This window comes from Prionailurus bengalensis, chromosome B4 (genome assembly GCF_016509475.1).
Source record: "Prionailurus bengalensis isolate Pbe53 chromosome B4, Fcat_Pben_1.1_paternal_pri, whole genome shotgun sequence".
NCBI classification, from domain to species: domain Eukaryota; kingdom Metazoa; phylum Chordata; class Mammalia; order Carnivora; family Felidae; genus Prionailurus; species Prionailurus bengalensis.
Window position 1 is genome coordinate 38,002,270 of NC_057358.1, and position 26,974 is coordinate 38,029,243.

General features: G+C 41.2%; 1 protein-coding gene and 1 non-coding gene across 5 annotated transcripts in view; one reads left to right on the forward strand and one right to left on the reverse strand.

Annotated features, from left to right (window-relative positions):
* The window catches only part of TULP3 (TUB like protein 3), a 66,132-nt gene extending 50,377 nt beyond the window's left edge, over positions 1-15,755 (forward strand). For 3 of the 4 annotated variants that reach the window (XM_043562006.1, XM_043562004.1, XM_043562005.1), the window contains 7 exons: positions 6,946-7,073; positions 7,918-8,115; positions 10,475-10,587; positions 11,346-11,460; positions 13,998-14,096; positions 14,497-14,668; positions 15,588-15,755. In XM_043562006.1, coding sequence (XP_043417941.1) covers positions 6,946-7,073; positions 7,918-8,115; positions 10,475-10,587; positions 11,346-11,460; positions 13,998-14,096; positions 14,497-14,668; positions 15,588-15,721 — 959 coding nt within the window. In that variant the 3' untranslated portion in view covers positions 15,722-15,755. The remainder of the gene's footprint in view (positions 1-6,945; positions 7,074-7,917; positions 8,116-10,474; positions 10,588-11,345; positions 11,461-13,997; positions 14,097-14,496; positions 14,669-15,587) is intronic. The other variant, XM_043562007.1, reaches the window with a different exon arrangement.
* Positions 15,756-16,552: 797 nt separating this feature from the next.
* Positions 16,553-16,625, reverse strand: TRNAK-UUU. The gene has a single exon. It is a non-coding gene; the product is annotated as a tRNA-Lys (tRNA).
* Between the last annotated feature and the right edge of the window lie 10,349 nt (positions 16,626-26,974).

Consider the following 26,974-nt stretch of genomic DNA (forward strand, 5'->3'; position numbering starts at 1 on the left):
ACATAGAGTATGGAAGCAGTGATCTGAAGAGAGCCTAGGACACACAGTGGGGAGGTTAGTTGCTCATCTTGGAGCATGCCCCAGAGAGACAGCATTCACAGAGAGACCCCCTCCAGGAACAAAGGAACTGGCAGGCACCAATTCTCTCCCTCATCCCTCAGCAAAAGCACACAGCCACCTGCAGGAACCAGTGCAGCGCTGACACTCACTACCTAACTTGCTTACACTAAGCCCCACCTGCCCCCATGCTTGGGTGGAATTGCCTTTCTCAGTCATGCATGCCTCAGTCCTGGCATGACAAGTCTCCTCCCCCAGAAGACCAACCCAAACCCTGCCCACACCATATCTCCCTGACCAGAAGTTTGGTGAGGCTTCGATTCCAGTAGTGGTGGCAACAGGACTCATTTCACAAGCAGACCAGAGCATATCTAGTTAAGACGCATCTCGTTCAGGCCAAGGACCAAACACTGCCCACAACAGGAGCCCCTTCAGAGGACTGGCTAGAGGATAAAATGGCTAAGACACAACAGTGGGGCACATGTAGGACACATTTGAGACACTCCTAGAGGCACCAGGCCCTGGGGAAGAGGGGGCGGTACACTGCAGGGCACTAGAGGATCTCTTCTTCATAAAGCCATTACCTTCAAGAACAGGAGACATCGATGACTTTCCTAACACAGAGAAACAGGCACAGAGATTTAGACAAAATGAGAAGACAGGAATTTGTCCCAAATGAAAGAACAGAACAAGGCCAAGCAAGAGATCTAAGTGAAATAGGTGTAAGTAGCATGCCTGATGGAGAATTTAAAGCAATGATCATAAGAATATTCACTGGACTTGAGAAAAGAGTGGAGGACATCAGTGAGACCATTAACACAGAGATAAGGAATAGCATAGCAGATATAAAGGGCTCAATAAATGAAATGAGAAACATGCTTGTTGGAATGAAAAGCAGGCTAGAAGAAGCAGAGGAACAAATTAATGACCTAGAAGACAGAATAAACAAAAGAGAGAAAAAAGAATTATGCAGAATGAGAATAGACTTGAGAACTCAGTGACTCCATCAAACATAATAACATTTGTATTATAGGAGTCCCAGAAGAAGAAGAAAGAGGCAAAGGGGCAGAGAATTTATCTGAAGAAATAATGGCTGAAAACTTCCTTAATCTGGGGAAGGAAACAAATATCTAGACCCAGGAAGCACACAGATCCCCCAACAAAAAGCAGATCCACACCAAGATATGTTGTAATTAAAATGGCAAATATATTGGGGCGCCTGGGTGGCTTGGTTGGTTAAGCGTCCGACTTCGGCTCAGGTCATGATCTCATGGTCCGTGAGTTTGAGCCCCGCGTCGGGCTCTGTGCTGACAGCTCAGAGCCTGGAGCCTGTGTCAGATTCTGTGTCTCCCTCTCTCTCTGCTCCTCCCCTGTTCATGCTCTGTCTCTCTCTGTCTCAAAAATAAATAAACGTTAAAAAAAATTTTTTTTAATAAAAAAATGGCAAATATAGTGATAACAAAAATATGTTAAAAGCCACAAGACAAAAACAGTTGCATACAAAGGAAACCCCATAAGGATATTCAGTGAAGTTTTCAGCAGAAACTTTCCAAGCCAGAAAAGAGTGGCATGAATGGGAAAAACCTACAGCCAAGAATACTCTATCCAGCAAGGCTATCATTCAGAATAGAAGGAGAGATAGAGTTTCCCAGAAAAACAAAAACTAAAGTAGCTCATGACCACTAAACCAGCCATGCAAGAAATATTAAAGAGGACTCCTTGAATGGAAAGGAAAGACCAAAAATGACAATATTAAGGTAGGAAACATTTAAAAGCAGTAAAAATGAATTTTTCTGTAAAAAATCAGTCAAGGAACTCACAAAATAAAATGATGTAAAATATAACATCATATACCTAGAGTGGGGAAGAGAGGAGTAAGGAATGGGTTCAAACTTAAATGATCATCAACTTAATATAGACTATATAGGCTGCTACATGCAGAAGAGGTTATATGCAAACCTAATACTAACCACAAATCAAAAACCACTAATAAATATGCAAAGAATAAAGAGAAAGAAATCCAAATATATTATTAAAAACCCCAGCACCATGAAAGAAAGACAAGAAAGGATCAGAGAAAATCTTCAGAAACAACCACACAGCAAGTAATAAAATGGCAATGAAGACAAATCTATCAATACTTCGAATATAAATAGTAAACACTCCAATCAAAAGACAGGGTGACAGAATAGATTAAAAAAAAAAAAAAAGGCCTATCCATATGCTGTTTAAAGAGACTCGTTTTATACCTAAAGGTACCTGCAGATTGAAAGTGAGGGAATGGAGAAACATTTATCATGCAAATGGATGTCAAAAGAAAGCCAGAGTAGCAATACTTATTTAGACAAAATAAAGGCTATAGGGCCTGGGTGGCTCAGTTGGTTAAGCATCTGAATCTTTTTTTTTTTTTTTAATTTTTTTTTTTCAACGTTTATTTATTTTTGGGACAGAGAGAGACAGAGCATGAACGGGGGAGGGGCAGAGAGAGAGGGAGACACAGAATCGGAAACAGGCTCCAGGCTCTGAGCCATCAGCCCAGAGCCTGACGCGGGGCTTGAACTCATGGACCGCGAGATCGTGACCTGGCTGAAGTCGGACGCTTAACCGACTGCGCCACCCAGGTGCCCCTGAATCTTGATTTCAGCCCAGGTCATGACCTCACTTTTCATGAGATCGAGTGCTGCATCAAGCTTTGTGCTAACAGTGCAGAGCCTGCTTGGGATTCATTCTCCCTCTCTCACTCTCCCTCTTTCTGTCTCTGTCCCTCCCCCACTCATATGTGCTCTCTCAAATAAATACATTTTTTAAAAATCCTTAAAAAAAAAGACTGTAACAAGACAAAAGAAGGACACTATATAATCATAAAGGGGACAGTACAACAAGAAAATAATAACAATTGTAGGGGTGCCTGGGTGGCTCAGTCAGTTGAGTGTCCAACTCTTGATTTCAGCTTAGGTCATGATCCTAGGGTCGTGTGATTGAGCCCTATGTTGGGCTCCATGCTGAGCGTAGAGCCTGCTTAAGATTCTGTCTCCCTCTCCCCCTGTCCCCTGCTTGTGCTCCCTCTCTGTAAAATAAAAAAAAAAAAAAAAAAGGATATAACAATTGTAAATATGCACCCATATTGGAGTACCCAAATATATAAAACAGTTAACAACAAACATAGAGGAACTAATCAATAGTAATACAATACTATATCAATAGACAGATCATCAATAGACAGATCATCCAAACAAAATCAATAAGGAAACAATGACTTTGAATGACACAATGTACCAGATGGGTTTCACAGATGTATTCAAAACATTCCATCCTAAAACAGCAGAATACACATTCTTTTCAAGTGTACATAGAATATTCTCCAGAATAGATCACATATTAGGCCACAAAACAAACCCCAACAAATTCAAAAAGATTGAAGTCATACCCTGCATTTCTTTTTTTTAGAGAGGGAGAGGTTCAAAACCTTTGGGATGCAGCAAAAACCATTCCAAGAGAGAAGTATATAGCAATACAGGACTACCTCAAGAAGCAAGAAAAGTATCAAATAACCTAACCTTATACCTAAAGGAGCTAGAAAAAGAACAACAAACAAAGCCTAATAACCATCACAAGGAAAGAAATAATAAAGATTAGAGCAGAAATAAATGATACAGAAACTAAAAAAAATAATAGAACAGATCAATGAAACCAGGAGCTGGTTCTTTGAAAAAAGTCAATAAAATTGATAAACCTCTAGCCAGACTTATCAAGAAATAAAAGACAAAGAATTCAAATAAATGAGAGGAGAAATAGCAACCAACCCCACAGAAATACAATTAGAATATTATGAAAAACTATATGCCAACTAATTGGACAGAAAAGTGGGTACATTCCTAGAAACCTATAACCTACCAAAACTGAAACAGGAAGAAATAGAAAATTTGAACAGATTGGTTACCAGAAAATAAATAGAATCAGTAATTTAAAAAAACTCCCCAACAAACAAAAGTGCAGGACCAGATGGTTTCAGAAGCGAATTCTACCAAACATTTAAAGAAGAGTTAATGCCTATTCTTCTCGAACTATTCCAAAAAATAGAAGAGGAAGGAAAACTTACAAATTCATTCTATGAGACCAGCATTACCCTGGTTCCAAAACCAGATAAAGATATCACAAAAAAAGAAAACTACAAGCCAGTATCTCCAATGAACATGGGTGCAAAGATCCTCAACAAAATACTAGCAAACCAAATCCAGCAACACCTTAAAAAATTATCCACCACAATCAAGTGGAATTTATTCAATCCACATCACATCAATAAGAGAAACAATAAGAACCATATGATCATTTCAATAGATGCAGAAAACTCTCAACATGATAAAAACTCTCAACAAAGTAGGTTTAGAGGGAACATACCTAAACATAATAAAGGCCATATATGAAAAACCTATAGCTAACATCATCTTTAATGGGGAAAAACTGAGAGCTTTCCCCCTAAGGTCAGGAACAAGACAAGGATATCCACTCTCACCACTTTTATTCAACATGCCACTGAAAGTCATAATGCGAACTGAATAGATCATAGTTGTCCGTCCTCTGAGATGGTTGAATGTAAGCAGAAATGGTTTGAGAAAAAAGCCACACTGCTTATTTTTAAGTCTACTTATAAATTCATAATTTGGATATGAGGGATAACTTTATCCTAAAGAGAAAAGGGAATTTAGTTTCAGTCTTGGCTCTGCGTCTTTCTCTTGGGCAAATGATTCTTCCTCAGCCTGATATTATCACATATAAATTTGAGTACTATACTTCTGTTACAACACACATCACACTTTATTTTATGTCTGTGTTCCTCCCTAGATATGATCCATAAACAAGAAACAAAACAAGAAAGACTACCAGTACCTCCTCTTTGAACTCATATAAATGTGAGGATAAAATGAGAAAATAGTTTTTAATCAAATAGTTTTTAATTTTTCATAAAAGATGCTTCATAAAAAAATAAAAATAAATGGAATACTACGTGGCAAAGAGAAAGAATGAAATATGGCCTTTTGTAGCAACATGGATGGAACTGGAGAGTGTTATGCTAAGTGAAATAAGTCATACAGAGAAAGACAGATACCATGTGTTTTCATTCTTATGTGGATCCTGAGAAACTTAACTGAAGACCATGGGGGAGAGGAAGAAAAAAAAAAAGTTAGAGAGGGAGGGAGCCAAAACATAAGACACTCTTAAAAACAGAGAAAAACTGAGGGTTGATGGGGGGGTGGGAGGGAGGGGAGGGTGGGTGAGGGGTATTGAGGAGGGCACCTGTTGGGATGAGCACTGAGTGTTGTATGGAAACCAATTTGACAATAAATTTCATCTTAAAAAATAAAATTAAATTAAAAAATTAAAATTAAAAAAAGATGCTTCATAAATCTAAGGCATTTCAAACATTCCCAACTCAAATTAGTTAACTAGACTTAGAGATGAACAAAATTCTGGAAAACGAAAAAGTAACTGGTGTAGTAGAGAACAATAGATTATTTATGTATTTTTTTATTTATATTTTAATTTTTTTAAGTTTATTTATTTTTGAGAGAGAGACAGAGGGCAAGCGGGAGAGGGGCAGGGAGAGAGGGAGACACAGAACCTGAAACAGGCTCCAGGCTCTCAGCTGTCAGCACAGAGCCCAACATGGGGCTTGAACCCACAGACTGCGAGATCATGACTTGAGCCGAAGTCGGACGCTTAACTGACTGAGCCGCCCAGACGCCCCTCTTTTATTTACTTTTTAACGTTTATTTATTATTGAGAGACAGAGCATGAGCAGGGGAGGGGCAGAGAGAGAGGGATACACAGAATCTGAAGCAGGCTCCAGGCTCTGAGCTGTCAGCACAGAGCCCAACACAGGGCTTGAACTCACAAACTGCCAGATCATGACCAGAGCTGAAGTCGGACGCTTAACCAACTGAGCCACACAGGTGCCCCTAGATCATTGAATTTTTAAAACTGTGGTAAAATACACATAACGTAAAATTTATTATTTTACCCATTTTTAAGTGTACAGGTCAGTGACATTAAGTACAGTCACATTGTTGTGCAACTATCACCACCATCCATCTCCAGAACTTTTTCATCTTCCCATAAAACTCTATATCATTATGGGGCGCCTGGGTGGCTCAGTCGGTTGAGCGTCCGACTTCGTCTCAGGTCAGGATCTCGCGGTCCGCGAGTTCGAGCCCCGCGTCGGGCTCTGGGCTGATGGCTCAGAGCCTGGAGCCTGCTTCCAATTCTGTGTCTCCCTCTCTCTCTGCCCCTCCCCCGTTCATGCTGTGTCTCTCTCTGTCTCAAAAATAAATAAACGTTAAAAAAAAAAACACTCTATATCATTAAATAATAACTCCCCATTCTTCTATGCCCTGCATCCCAGGTAACCACTATTCTACTTTCTGTCTCTATGAGTTTGACTACTCTAGATTTCTCATATAAGTGGAATCATAAAATATTTGTCCTTTTTTTTTTTAATATTTGTCCTTTTGTGACTGGCATATTTCACTTAGCAGTGAGCATCTTTTCATGGGCTTATTGGCCACTTACATATCTTCTTTGAAGAAATGTCTATTCATGTTCTTTACCTATTTCTGAATTGGGTTGTTTGTTTTGCTATTGTTGTAGGAGTGCTTTATGTATTCTGGATATTAATTCTGTATCAGATACATGACAACAGTGGAAACGGAAAATAAGGGATAGATCTGAGTGAGAATATGAAGAAAGAGCTGTCAAAATTTGGATAAAATAGCTACATTTTAAGTCAGAATAGCTGGGATGTTTTAAGCAAGAAAATTAAAATTATTTTGATTTGAAGATTTAGTTTTTAAACCAGTGTTGGCAGTTTTGACAGTTCTTCCTTTCTTCCAGGTATCTCAGGTAGTTTGAACTTTGATGAAGAGGAGACTGATGGGGAAGAAGAAGGAAAGAAATTATGTCATTCGCCATATTCAGATGCAGAGAGACCCAATTCTGCATCCAGCCAGAAATCAACCACAGTACGTAGTTCTGAAACTTCTTCCTTTGGAACTTATTTAACTATTTCCCAAATGCATCTCTAATATTTAAACAGGATTACTGAATGAGGGTTCCTTCAAAAGATTTTTAAAAATGTTTTTTTTTTTTTTTTAATTTTTTTTTTTCAACGTTTATTTATTTTTGGGACAGAGAGAGACAGAGCATGAACGGGGGAGGGGCAGAGAGAGAGGGAGACACAGAATCGGAAACAGGCTCCAGGCTCTGAGCCGTCAGCACAGAGCCCGATGCGGGGCTCGAACTCACGGACCGCGAGATCGTGACCTGGCTGAGGTCGGACGCCTAACCGACTGCGCCACCCAGGCGCCCCAAAAATGTTTTATTTTTGAGAGAGAGAAGGAGAGAGTGCATGCACATGCGCGTGTAGGAAATGGGCAGAGAAGGGGAGGGACAGAGGACTCAAAGTGGGCTCTGTGCTAAGAGTGGAGAGCCTGATGCGGGGCTTGAACTTATGAACCATGAGATCATGACCTGAGCCTGTCAGATGTTTAACCAACTGAGCCACCCAGGTGCCCCTCTTTCAAAAGATTTAAGCTCAAATTTAGTCTTAAAGTTCATGACCCCCCCCCCCTAAATTTCTTGTGTCTCAAGCCAGCTATTGTGAAGTTATATCCCACTTTTGTACTTGGCTCCTTCATTATTCCCAATATTCATATGCCTATTTCACTTCTCAGAGTTTCCCTTTATTTTGTCAGAAGACTAGAGACATAGGGATAAGTCACTCAATTATTTTGTATGTTGTTTCTTGACAAGAATAACAAGTTTTCTGATCCAACCTCTATCGCTCACGTGTGGCTGTTCTTTCAGGATACAGGAGCTTATGGTACTGCAGCCCAACAAAGTGATAACCAGCTGGGAGAAGTGGAGAATTTGGAGGACTTTGCATATAGTCCTGCCCCTCGGGGTATTACAGTAAAGTGTCGGATAACCAGGGATAAAAAAGGAATGGATCGGGGTCTCTTCCCCACCTACTATATGCACTTGGAAAAAGATGAAAATCGGAAGGTATGAGAAATGATTCTTTAAAAAAAAATTTTTTTTTTTGTTTAGGGGTGCCTGGGTGGCTTATTTGGTTAAGTGAATGACTTTGGCTCAGGTCCTGATCTCAGAGTTCCGCATTAGACTTGGTGCTGTCAGCCTGTCAGCATGGAGCCCACTTTGGATCCTCTGTCCCCCTCTCTTTCTGCCCCTCCCCCACTCACGCTGTCTCAAAAAATAAATAAAACACTAAAAACATTTTTTAAAATATTTTTCTTTTATTTATTTGGGAGAGTGAGTGTGGGAGAGAGGGACAGGGGGGAGAGTGAGAGAGAGAGAGACAGAGAGAGAGAGAATCCCAAGCAGACTCCACACTCAGCACAGAGCCTGACATGGGCTCAATCCCACGACTCCAGGATCATGACCTGAGCCAAAACCAAGAGCTGGACGCTCAACCTACTTAGCCACCTGGGCACCCTGAGAATTGATTCTTTGTTTTTTAAATATGAAATTTATTGTCAAATTGGTTTCCATACAACACCCAGTGCTCATCCCAACAGGTGCTCTCCTCAATGCCCATCACTCACTTTCCCCTCCCTCCCACCCTCCATCAACCCTGTTTATTCTCAGTTTTTAAGAGTCTCTTATGGTTTGCCTCCCTCCCTCTCTAATTTTTTTTTCCTTCCTCTCCCCCATGGTCTTCTGTTAAGTTTCTCAGGATCCACATAAGAGTGAAAACATATGGTATCTGTCTTTCTCTGTATGACTTATTTCACTTAGCATAACACTCTCCAGTTCCATCCATGTTGCTACAAAAGGCCATATTTCATTCTTTCTCATTGCCAGGTAGTATTCCATTGTGTATATAAACCATAATTTCTTTATCCATTCATCAGTTGATGGACATTTAGGCTCTTTCCATAATTTGGCTATTGTTGAGAGTGCTGCTATAAACATTGGGGTACATGTGCCCCTATGCATCAGGACTCCTGTATCCCTTGGGTAAATTCCTAGCAGTGCTATTGCTGGGTCATAGGGTAGGTCTATTTTTAATTTTTTGAGGAACCTCCACACTGTTTTCCAGTTTGCATTCCCACCAACAGTGCAAGAGGGTTCCCATTTCTTCACATCCTCTCCAGCATCTATAGTCACTGATTTGTTCATTTTAGCCACCCTAAGAATTGATTCTTAAGACAAACCTTGAAATAGAGGGGAAGAATGTTGTGGGAATAGATTGTTGAAGGGCCTTAGGATAGAGGAACAGCACTGGTAACAGACTAAGTCATCTGGAAGCAGATTGTACTTCCTAACTCCTAGGTGCTGTGTTCTGTCTTCAAAGAAAGAGCTCATAGTCTCATAGGCAAAATCTGTTCCACCCCAAAGAAAAAAGTTTTATCCAGAATATAAGAAAGTAGAGGAGAATATTTGAATGTAATTATTTGCACCTCTATCCAACTTTTTGGCAGGGGGAGGGTGTTACTGTGTGCTCTTTGGTTTTTATTTTTATTATGGTAGAACATGACATTGTGGAAGAAAGAGCAAGCTTTAGGGGATAGGAGGAAGTGGAAATACAGAACAGCATGCAAGTGAAATGTCTTATTTCTCACTTTAGGAATTCTAATTTACTTTAAATACAAATTTGAGGCAATTTAATACTTGCTAATGAACAATGTATTTTGTATTGCTGCTGCCAGGTCTAAGTGGATGATTTTAACAGCACAGAAATGAGATGATGATTTATATCATTGTTGTTATAACCACTATTTATTGTTTATGCTGTACCAGGCATGTGCTAAATGCTTCATGTATATAATATCTCCTATAATCCTTATCACAATCTTGTGAGATAGGATTTCTTATCCCTGCTTCATAGATGAGTAACTGGGGCATAGAGGGTGACATACCCACCTCAAGTCACACTAATACGTGGCAGAGCCAGACTCAAACCTGTGTTTGATTTCAAAGTCCCTTCCTTAACTACTGCCATTCTCCTGCTTCCCTGTCATTGTCCAAGTCTAGTGGGATTTAGGAAGGATGCATAAATACGACAGTATTCATATCACTGAAGATACAAAAAGGAATATGAGGAAAGCAGCTGCAGTAAAGAATTGGAAGGATGGGATGGGGCACCTGGGTGGCTCAGTCGGTTAAGTGCCTGACTTCAGCCCAGGTCAGGATCTCATGGTTCATGAGCTCGAGCCCTGCATCAGGTTTGGTGCTGACAACGAGGAGCCTGCTTGGAATCCTCTGTCTCCCTCTCTCCCTGCCCCTTCCCCACTCATGTTGTCTCTCTCTCAAAAATAAATAAACTTAAAAAAAAAAAAAAAAGGAATAAGCCACGGTGGTTCTCTTGACATTTTTGACTGACATTTTTTTCTTTTTCCAGATATTTATTCTTGCAGGTAGAAAGCGGAAAAAGAGCAAAACATCCAACTATCTTATCTCCACTGATCCAACAGATTTATCTCGTGAAGGGGAAAGTTACATTGGCAAACTCAGGTGAGTGCAGCCTTGTTTTACTGATCTATTCTTTCTGATACTTTTATTCCTATTGTTTTAGAACAATTTCTTTTTTTCTTTTTTTTTTTAATGTTTATTCATTTTTTTTTTTTAATTTTTTTTTTCAACGTTTATTTATTTTTGGTACAGAGAGAGACAGAGCATGAACGGGGGAGGGGCAGAGAGAGAGGGAGACACAGACTCGGAAACAGGCTCCAGGCTCCAAGCCATCAGCCCAGAGCCCGACGCAGGGCTCGAACTCCCGGACTGCGAGATCGTGACCTGGCTGAAGTCGGACGCTTAACCGACTGCGCCACCCAGGCGCCCCATGTTTATTCATTTTTGAGAGAGAGAGTATGAGCAGGGGAGGGGCAGAGAGAGAGGGGACAGAGGATCCCAAACAGGCTCTGAGCTGACAGCAGAGAGCCTGATGCAGGGCTCGAACTCAATGAACTGTGAGATTGTGACATGAGCCGAAGTCGGACACTCAAGAGACTGAGCCACCCAGGTGACCCAAAACAATCCATATCTTCTTTGCAATGAGCATGTACTGATGTTGTAATCTTAAAAAAACATAGAAGTTAACAGAAAATCTAAGTCCCTTCCTTATTTAATGAGTGATCTTTGAAAAAGTAGTGATGAACATTTGGAGAACAGGCAAATGGACTTCCACTCTGTTACATACCTGTCCTAGATTTGTATTTGTGTAGGAACAAAAATATAGATCATTAATGGCGACTTTTTCCTCTTGATTCTAGATCCAACCTCATGGGGACCAAGTTTACAGTTTACGATCACGGTGTCAGCCCAGCCAAGGCCCAGGGTCTGGTAGAGAAGGCCTATACCCGGCAGGAGCTGGCAGCCATCTGTTACGTATGTGCCAGTCTCGGAACGCACTCTTTTCCTGAGTCTTTTCCTTAATCTCCTGGGTGTCCTGCTGGCCCTTTAAACCTAACCAATACTGAACTCACTATCTTCCCTCCCAAGCTTGTTTCTATCTCTATGATCCCCCTTTTCTGTTGCTGGTATCGTTTTTTCTGTGTATTCATTTTAATTATTTATGAATTGCCAAGTTTGGTTGTTTTTAATTTTTTAAAAACATTTCTTGTCTGCTCTTTTATTTCCTAATGCCATTGTATTAACTCAGTCCTTTATTATCTCTTACCCACTGGCCAGAGGTTACAACAAAGTAGAAACTGATCTCTCCTTACTTTTAGTGTTTCCCTGATTCACTCTATACTGCTGCCAGATGGATCTTTCTAAAACACAGTGCCAGTAAATCCTGTGGTTCTTTTGCTTCACAGCATTTAGTGACTACCCACTGCATACAGAATAAAGCCCTAATGCTTTGGCCTTTCCTCCAGACTCTTCTAACGGCCCTGGCCCTGTCCTGTTCCCATAATGGGAGACATAACAGCCCCCTCATTGCCTTGGTGCACCGTGTGATCTTTCCTTACCCGAGAGCCTCTCCTTTCCCCCTCCTTGTCCTTTGTCTAACCAACTGATGCCATCGGAGAAGTCTTTTCTGACCATTTGATAGAGTTGACCTTTGTATGTATACATCCCCATGGCCCCTGTGCTTCCTCTAGTAACTTACACATTATACTTGTTACTGCTTGTGCCACACGAACCTTCTCTTGTAAACTCTTATTCTCTGCTACATCCCCACTAGCACAGGGCCCAGTGCATGGTAAGCACTCAAAAGTCATTGAGTGAAAGAAAATAAGAAGCAATTAACCTGACTTAACCTGTTGCTTTGATCCCAAAGTCACAACTTTTTCATAAATTGGAATTAATCTCATAATTTCCCATGAAATGTTGTGAAATTAAATGGCTAACTTAATATTTTTATAATGTATAGTGTTTTTTTCTCCTAGCTTCATTTCTCCATTACATGTTTTAACTATGCATAACTTCCAAATATATGTATGTACACGTGTACATGTATATATGTATAGGTATACATACAAACGTGTATATTTACCTTTTTAATGTGCTTATTTTATTCATATATAATCTGCCTGGCCTGACAGGCATTTAAGGTTTTTTAGGGTTTTTTTTTTTTTCATTTTTAGTTTTCGTTTTATTTATTTTAGAGAGAAAGTATGTGTTTAGAGAGAGAGTGGGAGAGAGAGTTAGAGGGAGAGAGAAAGAATCCCAAGCAGGCTGTACCCTCAGCCACCCAGGTGCTCCTAAGTTTATTGTTTTTTTTTTAATTGAGGTGTAATTGGCATATTAGTTTCATATGTATAATGTAATGATTTTATATATATGTATATATTGCAAAATGATCATCACATTCAGTTAATAAGTTTAGTTATTAAGTTTAGTTAATATCCATCACCACGCATGGTTACAGCTGTTTTTCTTATAAGAACTTTTAAGATCTACTCTCTTAGCAACTTGCAAATATACTTGAAAGTATAGTATTATGATCATTATTTTTTATTTATATAGGTGACACATAATGTTACATTAATTTCAGGTATACAACTTAGTGATTGACAAGTTTATACATTATGCTATGTTCACAACAAATGTGGCTACCATCTGTCCTGAATATATGGCTATTACAATACCACTGATTATATTCCTAATGTGGATACAGGCATTTGAAGTTTTTACTTCCTGGTACATTCCCTATATAATTTAAGCTGTAATTCTCATTGTATATCATATGTCCTCATTGGGAAATAAATATTTATTGATGATGACAAAATTAAAAAATAAAATATTTTTTAGTTTATTTATTTATTTTGAGAGAGAGAGCAAGTGGGTTAGGGGCAGAGAGAGAGAATTCCAAACAGGCTCTGTACTGTCAGCACAGAGCTTGATGTGGGGCCTGAACTCACAACTGTGACATCATGACCTTAGCTGAAACCAAGGGCCGGATGCTTAACTGACTGAGCCACTCAGGCGCCCCCAAAATTAGTTTTTTTAAGTTTATTTATTTATTTTGAGAGAGTGCATGTACTCATGAATGAGGGAGGGGCAGAGAGAGAGGGAGAGAGAGAATCCCTAGCTGGCTCTGCACTGGATCTCACTACTGTGAGATTATAAGCGGAGCTGAAATCAAGAGTCAGACATTTAACTGACTGAGCCACCCAGGCGCCCCTGTGTTGAGGACAAAATTGGAAAGTGCTCACAGTTGTCTCAAGTTTCACTTAAGAGTAAAGAGAATAAAGTTTCAAGCCAATAGAATCTGTTTTAAATTCAAGTGTTCAAATTAGGTTTAAAAGGAAGTATAGTATTACCTTCCTTGTTTTGACTCTGTCTCTTTGTTCACCTACAGTAAAGTAATAAAATAGTTTTTAGTGTTTTTGACATCATCACTGGACATTTTACATGCCCAAGAAAGTCATGTGTTTTTCCTTTCCGTTTTCAAATTCCTGCCTTATTCTGTCTTCCAGGAAACAAATGTACTTGGATTTAAAGGTCCTAGGAAAATGTCTGTGATCATTCCAGGAATGAATATGAATCATGAACGGATCCCATTTCGGCCACGAAATGTAAGTAAGAACGTATTTAATCAACAAAGGAACCTCAAAGACAAGAATACAGTACAGATGAGATCAATACAAAAAGTATTGATTCTTAAAGAATCCCAAAGTGGAGTGTGGCTCATACCGTTCTTCACGAGAGTGATCAGTCCCGAACCTCAGGATGAGGGCCGTTGCAGCAGAATTGCCAAAGTGGTTGACTTGAAACCACTTGGTCTGCCAAGAGCAATGCTAGATAATCTACCACAATTTTTAAAAGCTGCCTTCACTGTGGGCTTTCTTTGTTTCTGTTGTACCCTTTCTGCAATGGAGGAAATACTCTCCTACTCTACCTTCTACTTCACAGAGCTGAAAGTGAATGATTTCCTGTGGTTCTCAGTACAAAGCAGTGATTTTTCTCTTCAAACAGGACCATGAGAGCTTGCTTTCCAAATGGCAGAATAAAACCATGGAAAACTTGATTGAACTGCACAACAAGTCCCCAGTCTGGAATGACGACACACAGTCTTATGTCCTGAACTTCCACGGCCGGGTCACTCAGGCATCTGTGAAGAACTTTCAGATAGTCCACGAGAATGACCGTGAGCCTGCAGGAAGGGTTGGGTGGGAATAGGAGGAAAGATGCTCTTACACGGTGGGGAAATGAGCACTTCCTATCATTGACAGGAAGTTCTGCCCAGGGGAGAATTATTGTTATTATTAGTTAAATGTTTATTTATTTTTGAGAGAGATAGCATGAGCTGGGGAGGGGCAGAGAGAGAGGGGAGACAGAGGATCTGAAGTGGGCTCCGTGCTGACAGCAGCAAGCCTGATGCAGGGCTCAAACTCACAACCCATGAGATCATAACTTCAGCTAAAGTTGGTTGCTCAACCGCCTGAGCCACCCAGGTGCCCCCCCCACCCACCCCCAGGGGAAAATTATTTAAGAAAGAAATGATTTCTTTGGAAAGATTGAAGTGTAGTTTAAAATAAAACTTATTTTTTTTAAAAAAAAAAAGTTTATTTTTGAGAGAGAGCACACAAGAGAGAATCTCAAGCAGGCTCTGTGTGCTGACAGCTTGGAGTCCTATGTGGGGCTCAATCTCATGAACCTTGAGGTCATGACCTGAGCTGAAATCAACAGATGCTTAACCGATGGAGCCACCCAGGCAGCCCTTTAGAGTAAAACTTCTGAACCACTGTTTGGGAAGCAGATGCAAATGACCCTCATTCAAACTCTGGTCCGTGGAGCTTGTACTGTTCCCTCCTCTTGTCCTGTCATGCTAGTCATGAGTGGTCTCCTGCTCTCTGTATTTGAGAGGAATAGTAATAGAAGCTTGGCTCATGGTTAGCAGATACTCTTGTCAATGCCTCTTTCCATCCTTCTCAAAGTTTCCCATTTTAAAGAGACTTGGTGATTAACTTATCGATTTGAAGGATTTTTTTCCCTGTATCTTTCATAGGCTTTTCCCCAGTACAGCCCCACTATTTTCTAATGTCCTAATTTCTTTCTTTTCCTAGCTGACTACATAGTCATGCAGTTTGGACGTGTGGCAGACGATGTGTTCACCCTGGACTACAACTACCCACTGTGTGCACTTCAGGCCTTTGCCATTGGACTTTCCAGCTTTGACAGCAAGCTAGCATGTGAATAAGAGAAAGAAAAAGGGCTGAGTTTTCTCACTCACAGCTTTGAGTCACTTCCTTTGCTTTTGCCCCAGGACTGAAGAGTGACTGCCTGCCCCTTTGGGAGTAATCCCTGTATGTATGTATGTATGTGTACATACACGTGTGCATGTGTACATAGGTACATGTGCATACACATGCGTATATGTACACATGCACCCAACTTCTCTGGGTTTCACGGACCTGGTCAGGGATCACAGCTTAACGTGGGGGACAGACTGTTCAAAGCACAGAGAGCTTCTTGTTCAGGGCACATTGGTGACTCCGGAAGTTATTGCCCAACAGATTCTGTGCCCTCAAGAGTCCGATTTCCTGTGCTTGGAAATGTACAGCTAGAATCAGGTTCTAATGAGTAAATACTTGGGTCTTTTTTCTTGAAGACCTTTCCTGAGTGGGATAGTTCCCTAAATTGCCTTCGGTCTTCAGTCTGCAAACTGTTTTTGTAAATGGTCAGAGAGGCTCTCACAGCTGCTCAGTTCTGTTGTTGTATTGCAAACACAGCCATGGCCAGCTCATAAACGAATGAGTGCAGCTGTGTTCCACTGAAACATCATTAACAAAAACAGGCAGCAGGCCAGATTTGGCCTGTGGGCCATAGTTTGCTGACCCCTGCTCCAGGTATATTTCTGTAAGTTACCTGGGCATCTTCCAGAATGGGCCCGTGGTCATGACGCCATATGAGTGGGAAATGCATATCTCTGGGAAGCAACGGTCCCATAAATTGGATCTGAAAAGGCTACATCCATATAGCTTTTACCTGTTTTTTATTTTTCTATTTTTTATTTTTTAAGTAAGTTTTACGCCCAACGTGAGGCTCAAACTCATGACCCTGAGATCAAAAGTCACATGCTCTACCGACTAAGCCAGCCAGGTACCCCTTAAAAATTTATTTAAAAAATTTTTTTTTCAAATAAGTATTATGCCCAACATGGGACTTAAAAATTTTTTTATTTTACCTTTTGTTGTTGTTATTAAGTAAGCCTTGCTTTTACCTTGTTTTGGTGACAGTGGTTTCCAGAGCATCATTTACCCTCAGAACTGGGAAAACCCCCCATCAGTGATCATTTTGAGTCCACACAGGTGGCTTAATTCTGCTGTCCTACCTGAAGTACCCATGGGGGAAGCCAGTGCCAGCCACTTTACCCTCCCTATGGGAAGAAGTTCTGCTCACTAGGAAATAAATCGGGCATTGCACTGCCTTTATCAGAGGGAGTGTGGTATTTCTTTGGTGGGGCTAGCTTACTTTCCCCCTGGGGCTTGGAAGGCACTGATGTCACAGTCCCCCTCTTCCCTTTCTTCCCTCAGAGTAGGTCGGCCAGCAGCAATCTCAAAGTGGCTGTGGCCAAACTTGTTGTGATCAGGGATGTGAGAAACGTATGCAGTTGTCTTAATTTCAGTTTAGGCTGAAAGCATAAAGTCTAGGGGTGACTTAGTCTAGTTAAGACAGGGTGATTTGACAGTTGCCTTCATTTCCAATCCAGGAGTGCTTCCTACAGCTCTATTACATGGAGCCATTAGTATAAAGGGACACACACACCCCTATAGACCATGTAAGAGGTAAGAGAACATTATATCTCGAAACTTGTTGTCATTGTGCAGAGAGGTGGCAGGGAGGCTTTGGTGAGGACCAGCTAGCTGACTCTGAGCTCTGTGGACCTTGTTAGGTGGAGCTTTGGGCCTCTCTTCTTAACCTAAATATTATCAGCTCCCTAAAGCCTGGCTCATTGGTAGAGATCACACTCCTGTCACTTTTCCTCACAGATCATAAGAGTTTTGCCAAGTCTTTCAGATTGTTAGCACCTCCCAACAAACCATATGACTCTGCTTGCTACCAGTTCACCAGTCTCAGAATGCATCTGAATCTTGAGAATCCAAGAACTTTGTGAGTTCTACATTCAGCATTGTTCAACTCCCAGTGTGCACTGAGCTGTTGGCCAGCGTGGGGCAAGGGATCAGTGGCTGTCGGTCCATCATATTTCCTTTCTGTGGACTTCCTTTTCGTCCCCGCTTCCCGTTGTTCCTTTCTCCACATCAAATAGCAAGGAAGGAAAGAGATGCGGGAGATGAAAAGACTCTTTACTCATCCCCCGCTGGCAAATCCTATCTGCTTGGTTTTGACATGGCTGGTTTCCATCTCAGGCATGCTTCCTATCAAGTGCCTCATTCATAGAAGTGCCCTAAAGCCCTTCAGGCCTCTGGCACCACCGTCCTGATGGACTGTCCGATCAACCCTTGTTGAAAACAGAAAGCTGTTCACTTCTCTCCAGTTGCGTATATGACAGTGTCTGGGGAAAGGGAGCCTGATGGGACTACTGGATCTAATCCTGCTTCCTCCTCTCTGTTCAGCTCAGAGACATCTATCCCCCAGCTCCTTGTACTTTCTGCTTAAGCGTGCAGCTGATTGGTTTTACATAAATCATATTTATACCTTTTGTATGCTACAGAAATAAAGATAATTTATATAAAAATGTGCCATCGTCTTCTTTGCAAAGTCCTATCCCTTACAGAGTTCTTGCAGTCATGTTCTATAATGATCATTTTCTTTTTTTTAAGTTTATTTATTTTGAGAGAGAAGGCATGGGTGGGGGAGGGGCAGAGAGCGAGGGAGACAGAGATTCCCAAGCAGGTTCCACACTCAGCCCAGAACCTGATGTGGAGCTCGATCCCACAAACCATGAGATCGTGACCTGAGCCGAGATCAAGATTTGGATGCTTAACCAACTGAGCCACCCAGGGGCCCCTGTAATAATCGTTTTCATCATGTAAATCAGCTCATCCCAGGACAGCAGGAGTCTGCAGACTCAGAAGTTTGTATTCTAGAGATTGTCTAGACTCATCATATTCGTGACACCAAGAATTTTCTAGATAGATGATGGAGCCAAGAACTGAACAAAGAGGGGGCCACAGAAGGGTGGGATTTTATATTGTTGTAGATAACCTGCACCAGTCGGCCTCCTGGATCTTCTTCATTGGTACTGCTTACTGATTTAGCAGCAAAACAAATTAAATATCTAAAACCGAAATAGACCCTATCTCTTCCCTCTGCATGTTCACATTTTAGAGCCACCTTATAGAGACAATTTGAAAAAAAATGTGCTCACAAATCTTTACCAGGCCTTCCTGCTCTTATCAGTGTCATAGTGAAAATGAGTCATGTGGAAGGAAGCAGGAAGTGCCTAAAAATTAGGAGGAGAGCTGGAGTCAGAATTTAATTCTTAGAGCTTGGTTTTTCTTTTCACGTGGTTCTTTTTGGTTAAAGTGCGTGGCTAGCTAAACATCATTTGTGACACAATTTTGTGTACTTTTCAGTGACCAGGAATAATATCAATGGTCACTGACATGAAAGATATTAGCAAGTGTTTTTTAAAACTCTAAAACAGGCCTTTAAAAGGTTCTTTTTTCTTAAGTTGTATTTATTTAGAGAGAGAGAGAGGAAGAGAGAGAGAATCCCAAGCAGGGTCCGCACTGTCAGCACAGGGCGCAAAGCAGGGCTCAAACTCACAAACCATGAGATCATGACCTGACTGAGCTGAAGTTGGACACTTAACTGACTGAGCCACCCAGGTGCCCCCAAAAGGTTCTTTTTAATCAGAAGTTTAGTAGATCACACAACTAGCATCAATTCACTTCCTTTAGATAGCATTCATTACAGGTACAGAAATGAAGGGATGGTTTGATTGAGGCCAAATCCCAGGGTTCTGACCCCCTTTCTGCCAATGATTTGCCATGTGCCCCTTTCCTCATCTATAGATTGAGAGATTTTGATATGATCTTCAATTCTTGCGTATGGTTCCCCCCACTCATCTGGCAACAGTGTGGAGGTCCATCTACTTGTGTTTTGAATTGAACTCTGGTTACCTCCTGGACAGCTTTATGCCTTTCGTAGCTGATGATACTTCTGAGAGGAGTGCCAGATACCCCAGGAAAGGACCATGGATGCTCAAACTAAGGAACTGGAGAGGGGAGATTCTCAATGTGTCTTTGGTGAGAGATTCTGAAATGGCAGGGGTACATGATGTGGGAGAGACAGGGTCGGGTGCTAAGGAAGTGCGAAACCTCAGAACTGCTTTTCCCTAACCACTGGAGACATCTTGCTCCACTGAGAAAACCTGGGGTGTTGCAAGTTGCCCTTTCCCTCAGCCTCCAGATCCCCCTCTAGATAGAATGGCTCCTGCCTGTGTACTCATGCCATATGTCTAATAGCTGCTTTACTCCCATCTATAGCCCTCCTTTCATCTTCCCAGCTAGGGGCTTGCCAAGGACTGGCCAGATCCTGTCCCACCCCCTCAGACACATTTCTTGACCAATTGCATAATGGATTGTTTTGCCTCTTCTTCCCGCTTTTCACCTAGCTATCCTGGTCAATGTACATTCCTTAAAAGTCTCACACACTCTTCTCATCCACCAAAAGCCAGGGAAACCACAACAAATGGAGGATTTGCCATTGATGCTCAGAACTTAGGCAAGCCTTAAACCACAGATGGGTTCATGGCACCACCTACTGACCAAGGATGTACATTACAAGTACATTAAAATGACTGACTAAAACTGATTCTGTAATCCAGAAGAGGAAGTTACAAAGGGTTCAGTGACTGTAACGACTAGTCCCTATTACCACATATTTACTAAGCACCCTTGTGATACGGTGTGAGTCTTTTAAAGGTTTGAGAACAGTAATATTTCCGGAGTTTAGAAGCCGTAGAGGTATTCCAGGTAAAATGCCCAGGAGCGGGGTGGGGCGGGTGGGCCGGTGCCTGGGTGGCTCAGTCAGTTAAGCGTCTGACTTAAGCTCAGGTCATGATCTCGCGGTTTGTGAGTTTGAGCCCCATGTCAGGCTCTGTGCTGACAGCTCAGAACCTGGAGCCTGCTTCAGATTCTGTGTCTCCCTCTCTCTCTGCCCCTCCCCTGCTTGTGCTCTGTCTCTCTTTGTCTCTCAAAAATGAATAAGTGTAAAAAAAATTTTTTTTAAATGCCCAGGATTTGGCACATAAGTATCAATATCACTTCTATTAATATCCTTTCAAAGTGGAGTAATACATTCCAGATAATTCTGCTAGCCATGCAGTTATACAAAATGGTTTATATGCACTCATAGATTGCATATAGTCTATGCATCATAGACTATAGATGGTTTTCTAGGGACTATGAGGAGAGGAAAGAAAAACACGGTTTAACTGGGAAACTAAACATCCAGGTTCAAGTCTCAGCTCTGATCCTACCTTACATTCCTTTCTTTGTACCCATCTCTCCATTTCTACTTGAAGGAACAGCCTAGGCAAACAAACAAACAAACAAACAAACAAAAAACCCTGATGTTAATGGAAATTTTGGAAACACTTCAAATATGAAATGGGCCTCCAACGTTTTTTACAGCTCTGCCTAGTCTTTTGGTCCATTGGGCCCAAGCTCCTTTGCATGTTACCTTCTAGGGCTATGGCCCAGGCATCTGGAGGGCAAGAAAAGAATAAGCCCCAGAAAGCGCAAAGGTGGAGGGGGCCCATGTGGGAGTGGGGTTTTTTCTGGCCTATTACCACCTTTTATCAAACATTTTCATTTAATATAGTGGTTTTCAAGCCTCAGAGTGTTAACATCTAGTTAAGTACTTACTATCTACCTAGATTCTGTCCCTTATCATGATTTTCAAAGATTCAAAGAATAATCCAGTAGTTCTCTTTATTCTGTAGTCTGGGGACAGTAAGACTAGGGAGGAAGAATGGTCCGAGAGAGAGTGGCAGGTAGAGGAGGGCTAGGATTTAGATTAAGATTTTAAAAATGAGGTAATGGGAATGCAAGCTGGTGCAGCCACTCTGGAAAACAGTATGTAGGTTCCTCAAGAAATCAAAAATAGAACTAGCCTACGACCCAGCAATTGCACTACTAGGCATTTATCCACGGGATACAGGTGTGCTGTTTCGAAGGGACACATGCACCCCCGTGTTTATAGCAGCACTATCCACAATAGCCAAAGTATGGCAAGAGCCCAAATGTCCATCGAGGGATGAATGGATAAAGAAGATGTGGTATATACATACAATGGAGTATTACTCGGCAATCAAAAAGAATGTAATCTTGCCATTCGCAACTACATGGATGGAAGTGGAGGGTATTATGCTAAGTGAAATTAGTCAGAGAAAGACAAAAATCATATGACTTCACTCATATGAGGACTTTAAGAGAGAAAACATGAACGTAAGGGAAGGGAAACAAAAATAATATAAAAACAGGGAGGGGGACAAAACAGAAGAGACTCATAAATATGGAGAACAAACTGAGGGTTATGGGAGGGGTTATACGAGGGGGGACGGGCTAAATGGGTAAGGGGTACTAAGGAATCTACTCCTGAAATCATTGTTGCACTATATACTAACTAATTTGGATGTAAATTTAAAAAAATTAAAAATAAAATTAAGAAAAATGAGGTGAATATGCAATTTCTAGGGCACAAATACACTTAAGGACAAAATACATACATATGATAGAAATAGGACCTTAAAAAATATGTCCTGATCTTGTCTTTAGTCAATTTTATGTTCTATATCAGATATATAGAGACACAAATTTTAAATATTAATAATTTCATATGGTCCAAAAGAAACTTTAAACACTATAGTTAAAAAAAATAAAAATTACAATTAAAGCCTCTTCCCATATCTGTCCCCTTTTTCCCTTGCCCTGCCTTCCTCCTGTAGTTAACTATTTTTAATTTCCCTCTAGTGTATCTTTATGCAAAAATAAATGCATTTGTGGGTGCCTGGGTGGCTCAGTTGGTTGAGCATCCAACTTCCGCTCAAGTCCTGATCTCACAGCTCATGAGTTCAAGCCCTGTGTCAGGCTCTGTGCTGACAGCTCAGAGCCTGGAGCCTGCTTCAGATTCTGTGTCTCCCTCTCTCTCTCTGCCCGTTCACTGCTCATGCTCTGTCTCTCTCTCCCAAAAATAAATGAACATTAAAAAAATTTTTTTAAAACCCCGCATTTGTAATTCCTCAATCTTTGTGCACAAAAGGTAGCATACTATATACTCAGTTCGATAGCTTGCTTTTTTTTACTTAACCCTGGAGATAATTCCAGATCAGTAAATGCAGGCCTTATACTTGTTTGTGCACCACAGTATTTCACTGTGGGAAGTACCACAGTGTTTTCAACTAATCCCCTATACATGGACAATTTGCACATTAAGAAATTTTATCAGGGGAGGAGGTGAAAAAAGAAATTTTATCAACGTGTTTTGAATATAAGCAGTGTTCCAGGGACCATGTTACCTATTGTAATCTTCTTCTTTTTCACTCTCCATACTCAGTAACTACCACAACGTTACCCCTTTACACTTGGTGCCTCCCACAGCCCTGAATTCTCCCCTTTGCTCTGCAAGTGTCCCCTGACTGCTTGCTGAGCATCTCCTTGAGGGTGGTCCATGGCTATGCTGGCCAACACCATAGCCACTTGTCCTGTTCAGTTATTCAAATTTAACATAATCAAAATAAAAGTTCTTTGGTCAGACTAGCTACATTTCAAGTTCTCAGTGGCCGCAAGTGGCTAGTGACCACCCCATCAGACAGGGCACATACAGAACACTTCACTGTTGTAGAAAGTTCTGTTGGGGAGCACGGGTGCACAGAAATCTCAACCTCAGGTCTGAAGGTCACTCTCTACCCTTCTGCCATGTGGAAGTTGCTCCTCTTGTACCTCCCTCGTTAGACTGTCAGCATCTGGAGGGATGATGAACTTTCCTCTGTTTCTCCTTAGTGCTTACCTAGCACAGTGCCAAGGACATCATCCATGTTCAATAAATGTGGAGTGAAAACATGAGTGACGAGGACACCGAGGCTCCTGGTCTAAGTATGCCCAAGGTCACAATCAGGATGTGCCTCAGCTGTTGAACCCAGATTATTTAGCTCCCTGGGTAAGGTTATAAGACATGACTTATGTTAACTTTCATTTCAAGTTACTGAATCAATAGCTACCAAAAATGAAAATTTTAGCTGAATAACACTGGAGAAAGCTTTTATTTCCTTTTGATTTTTTTTTCCTGGAAGTTTTGTATATCTGATCCTAAAGATCCCTTGGGAACCTCAGAGAAACTCTCTCACTTGAGAATTGGGTGGGGAAGGCCCCAACCTCTGGTCTCTGGGAACCAATGGTTTGTTTTGGTCTGTAAATACACTGTATTGGTTTGCCAAGACTGCCATAGCAAAATACCACAGACTGGGTGGCTTAAACAGAAATTTATTCCTTGAGGTTTGGGAGGGAGGCTAGGAGACAAAGATCAAGGGGTTGGCATGTTTGGTTTTTCCTGAGGCCTCTGCCCTTGGCCTACAGTTGGCTATCTTCATCTTGTGTCTGCACGTGGTCCCCCTCTGTGCTTTGTCTGTGTCCTTCCTAATCTCTCTTCTCATAAGGACACCAGTCAGATGGGATTAGGGCCCACCCTAAAGACTTCTTTTTTAACTTAATCACCTCTTTAAAGACATTATCTCCAAACCACTCACATTTTGAATCCTGGGGATTAGGGCTTCAACATGTGAATCTGGGGGAGGCACAATTCAGCCCATAAGTGTACATTGTTTCCTAGATAGACCCAGAGTCCATTCTCTTCCACATTTCTCTTTGACAAGAGATAGCAACGAATATTATGTTTATCAAATTATAGACTACTTTTATTCTATTGAAAGAGAAAGACTCCAAACACCTTTGCTAAAGGTCTGCTTTGTTCTCCAAACACAAGATGCAGTTCAGCTGATATGGAATGAAAAGTCTTCTTCAGGGAAAGCAAATAGAGGTGTAGTATGGAGAAGTGAAAAAAGAAAAGGAAACTGAGTCATGGATACCACAACCACGGTAGGGGTCAGCCACGTGATAGTGTTGAAGGGGGTGAGGGTATGCTTTGAAGATATCTGAAAAACAGTAGAGATGCCTCTTACCTAAAGGCGCGGGAACAATCTTTTCGTGGTCAACTTCTTATGAGGCCATTAAATCCAGTAGTGGGTGTTTTAAAAAAAAAAGATGTGGAGAAGTTAGGGAAGGGTTCTAGTCACATTTTTCTCCCTGATTATAAAATTTGTTGTATATAGAAGAAAGAAGAATAAAGAAAATAAAATATAGAAGAATAAAGAAGAAAATAAAAAATGCTTGAAACTAATGTAACATTGTGTGTCAAGTCTTCTTCAGTAAAAAAAATAAAGAATAAAAATGAGAAAATTAAAAAAAGATCCTGTTTATCTTTAACCTGTCATTCTCCAACACTTTTCAATTTAGTTTTCAAAGACAGGATCATCCCACATATACTGCTCTTAGAATCCATGTTTCCATTCATTATATCATGACCAATGTTTGTCTGGATTATTTTTAAAAATCTTGTTATTAATAACTGAAAAGAATTCCATCACATAGATGTGGTTGAATTTGTTTAACACAATAGATAATTTGTTTAACCATGACCATGTGGGTTGGAAAAACAAAAATTATTAAAGGAGTGGAAGTAATACCAAACAACATGTGATAATAGTAATTAATAAAATTTTTTACTATAATTTTGGAGTACAGACAACACAAATAGCCTTCCCACGTGAAAACCAGCTCTGACCACACCCCTGCCCTCCTCTTTCTGCGCTACTGAACATCAAGCCCTGGGTGAGAGCCATTTGTAGGACCAGGTAGAGTGGCCTGGATTGCTAAGAAGTGAGGTGAGCTGTGGATTATATGGTGTCGTTTGAGGGGAGTCACATGCATCTCTTCTAGCTTGATCCAGACAGATGCAATACTTCCACCAACAGATTCATTCCTGAGGGTCATCTAAAGAAGGTCCTGTCCCTTAAGAAATGTACATACCCTTGGTAAGGGCAGGGCATGTATGTAAAATCACTGCTAGTCTTGAATCTTTGGAATTTCCATGTCTGAGAACTTTCTTCTACCTAAAGGGACCACAAAAGCTTGGGAAGTGGGATTCCTGAAGACACAGAGCTCCCTAGCCTGTAAGGGTGTGGACCAGGAGGCTGAGGTCCTGAAGGCACACTATTCCAGCCTGGATCACTTAGGGTCTTGGATAGTTAAGATTTGGGGGGAATAAGCCAGTCTGAGCTCTGAATTTCCTCTCAGCAATCTGGGTTGGATGTGATACTCCAAGGTTGCTTTATTGTCTCCATTCTGGACTCTGTCCTGTCTTCCTCTAAACCCTCTGAACCTTGGCTGGACTCAGCTCCCAACTAACCTATTTCTTCTTGTGTTTGAATTGTTATCTCGGTGAATGGCACCACCAATTGTTCAGTTGACAAAGCTTAGTGATTCTGGTTTCCTCTCTCACCCTCACAGCCAGCCTAGTTACCAATTCTTGTTGATTTTGCCTCTGGGCTGTTTCTAAGAGCCTTTCCCTCATCCTTAAACTCTGGAGCATTGCCTGAGTTTAGGGTATCCTGACTCTCCAATCCGGCCGGACATTGTTGCCAGAGGGGTCTTTCTAATGGTACTGATCGTGTCACACCTTTGTCTAAAGGGCCTTTCTGATGCCCAAACTCTTCAGCATGGTATATAATGATCTTCACAACCTGACACCCACTTATTTGTAACCTCTTCTTCCAGCACACCAGTTTTCCTAAACACCCCGTGTGTACATGCTCCTATACCTTTGTGGGTTTTCCACCCTCAAGTTGGTATGTTCTCATTTACCCTTTAAGAGCTGGAGCAAATGTAACACCTGTAACTTGGAATTCACTGTTCCTTCCCTTGGGCTTCCATTGCGCTCTGTATAATTGCCTTCTTACCTGGACTGTGAACTTCTTGAGGGCAGGGACCTGAATCTGCACTTAGCATGGTGCTCAAAGTCAATAGACATTCAACAAATAATTATTCCATTAGAGAGCCAGTGTTTACAGTTTGTACTTCCCTTGGTGCCTAATATTGTCTTGTATGGCAGTCCTTTTAAACATATGAGGTGTGACCAAGCCGTGATGTGACTCATTACTTAATAAGCATACCAGAATTTATGGAACCAAATGAGAGCTGCTTAGCTGCTTCCTTCAAAGTCTTCATCCTGTGAGGCTGGATACTTAGTCCTGCCATGCTTTCATTGTTCAAAACACCTCTGGAACACCTCTCTTGGAAACAACTTCGGCATTTGTAGCACTTTCTTTTCAATCTCCCCCGCGGTAGCTTTTTGTTTGTTTCCACTTATTAAACATTTATTATGTGCTTATCTATCCCAGGCACCAAACTGGTGCTGGGTGAAAGAT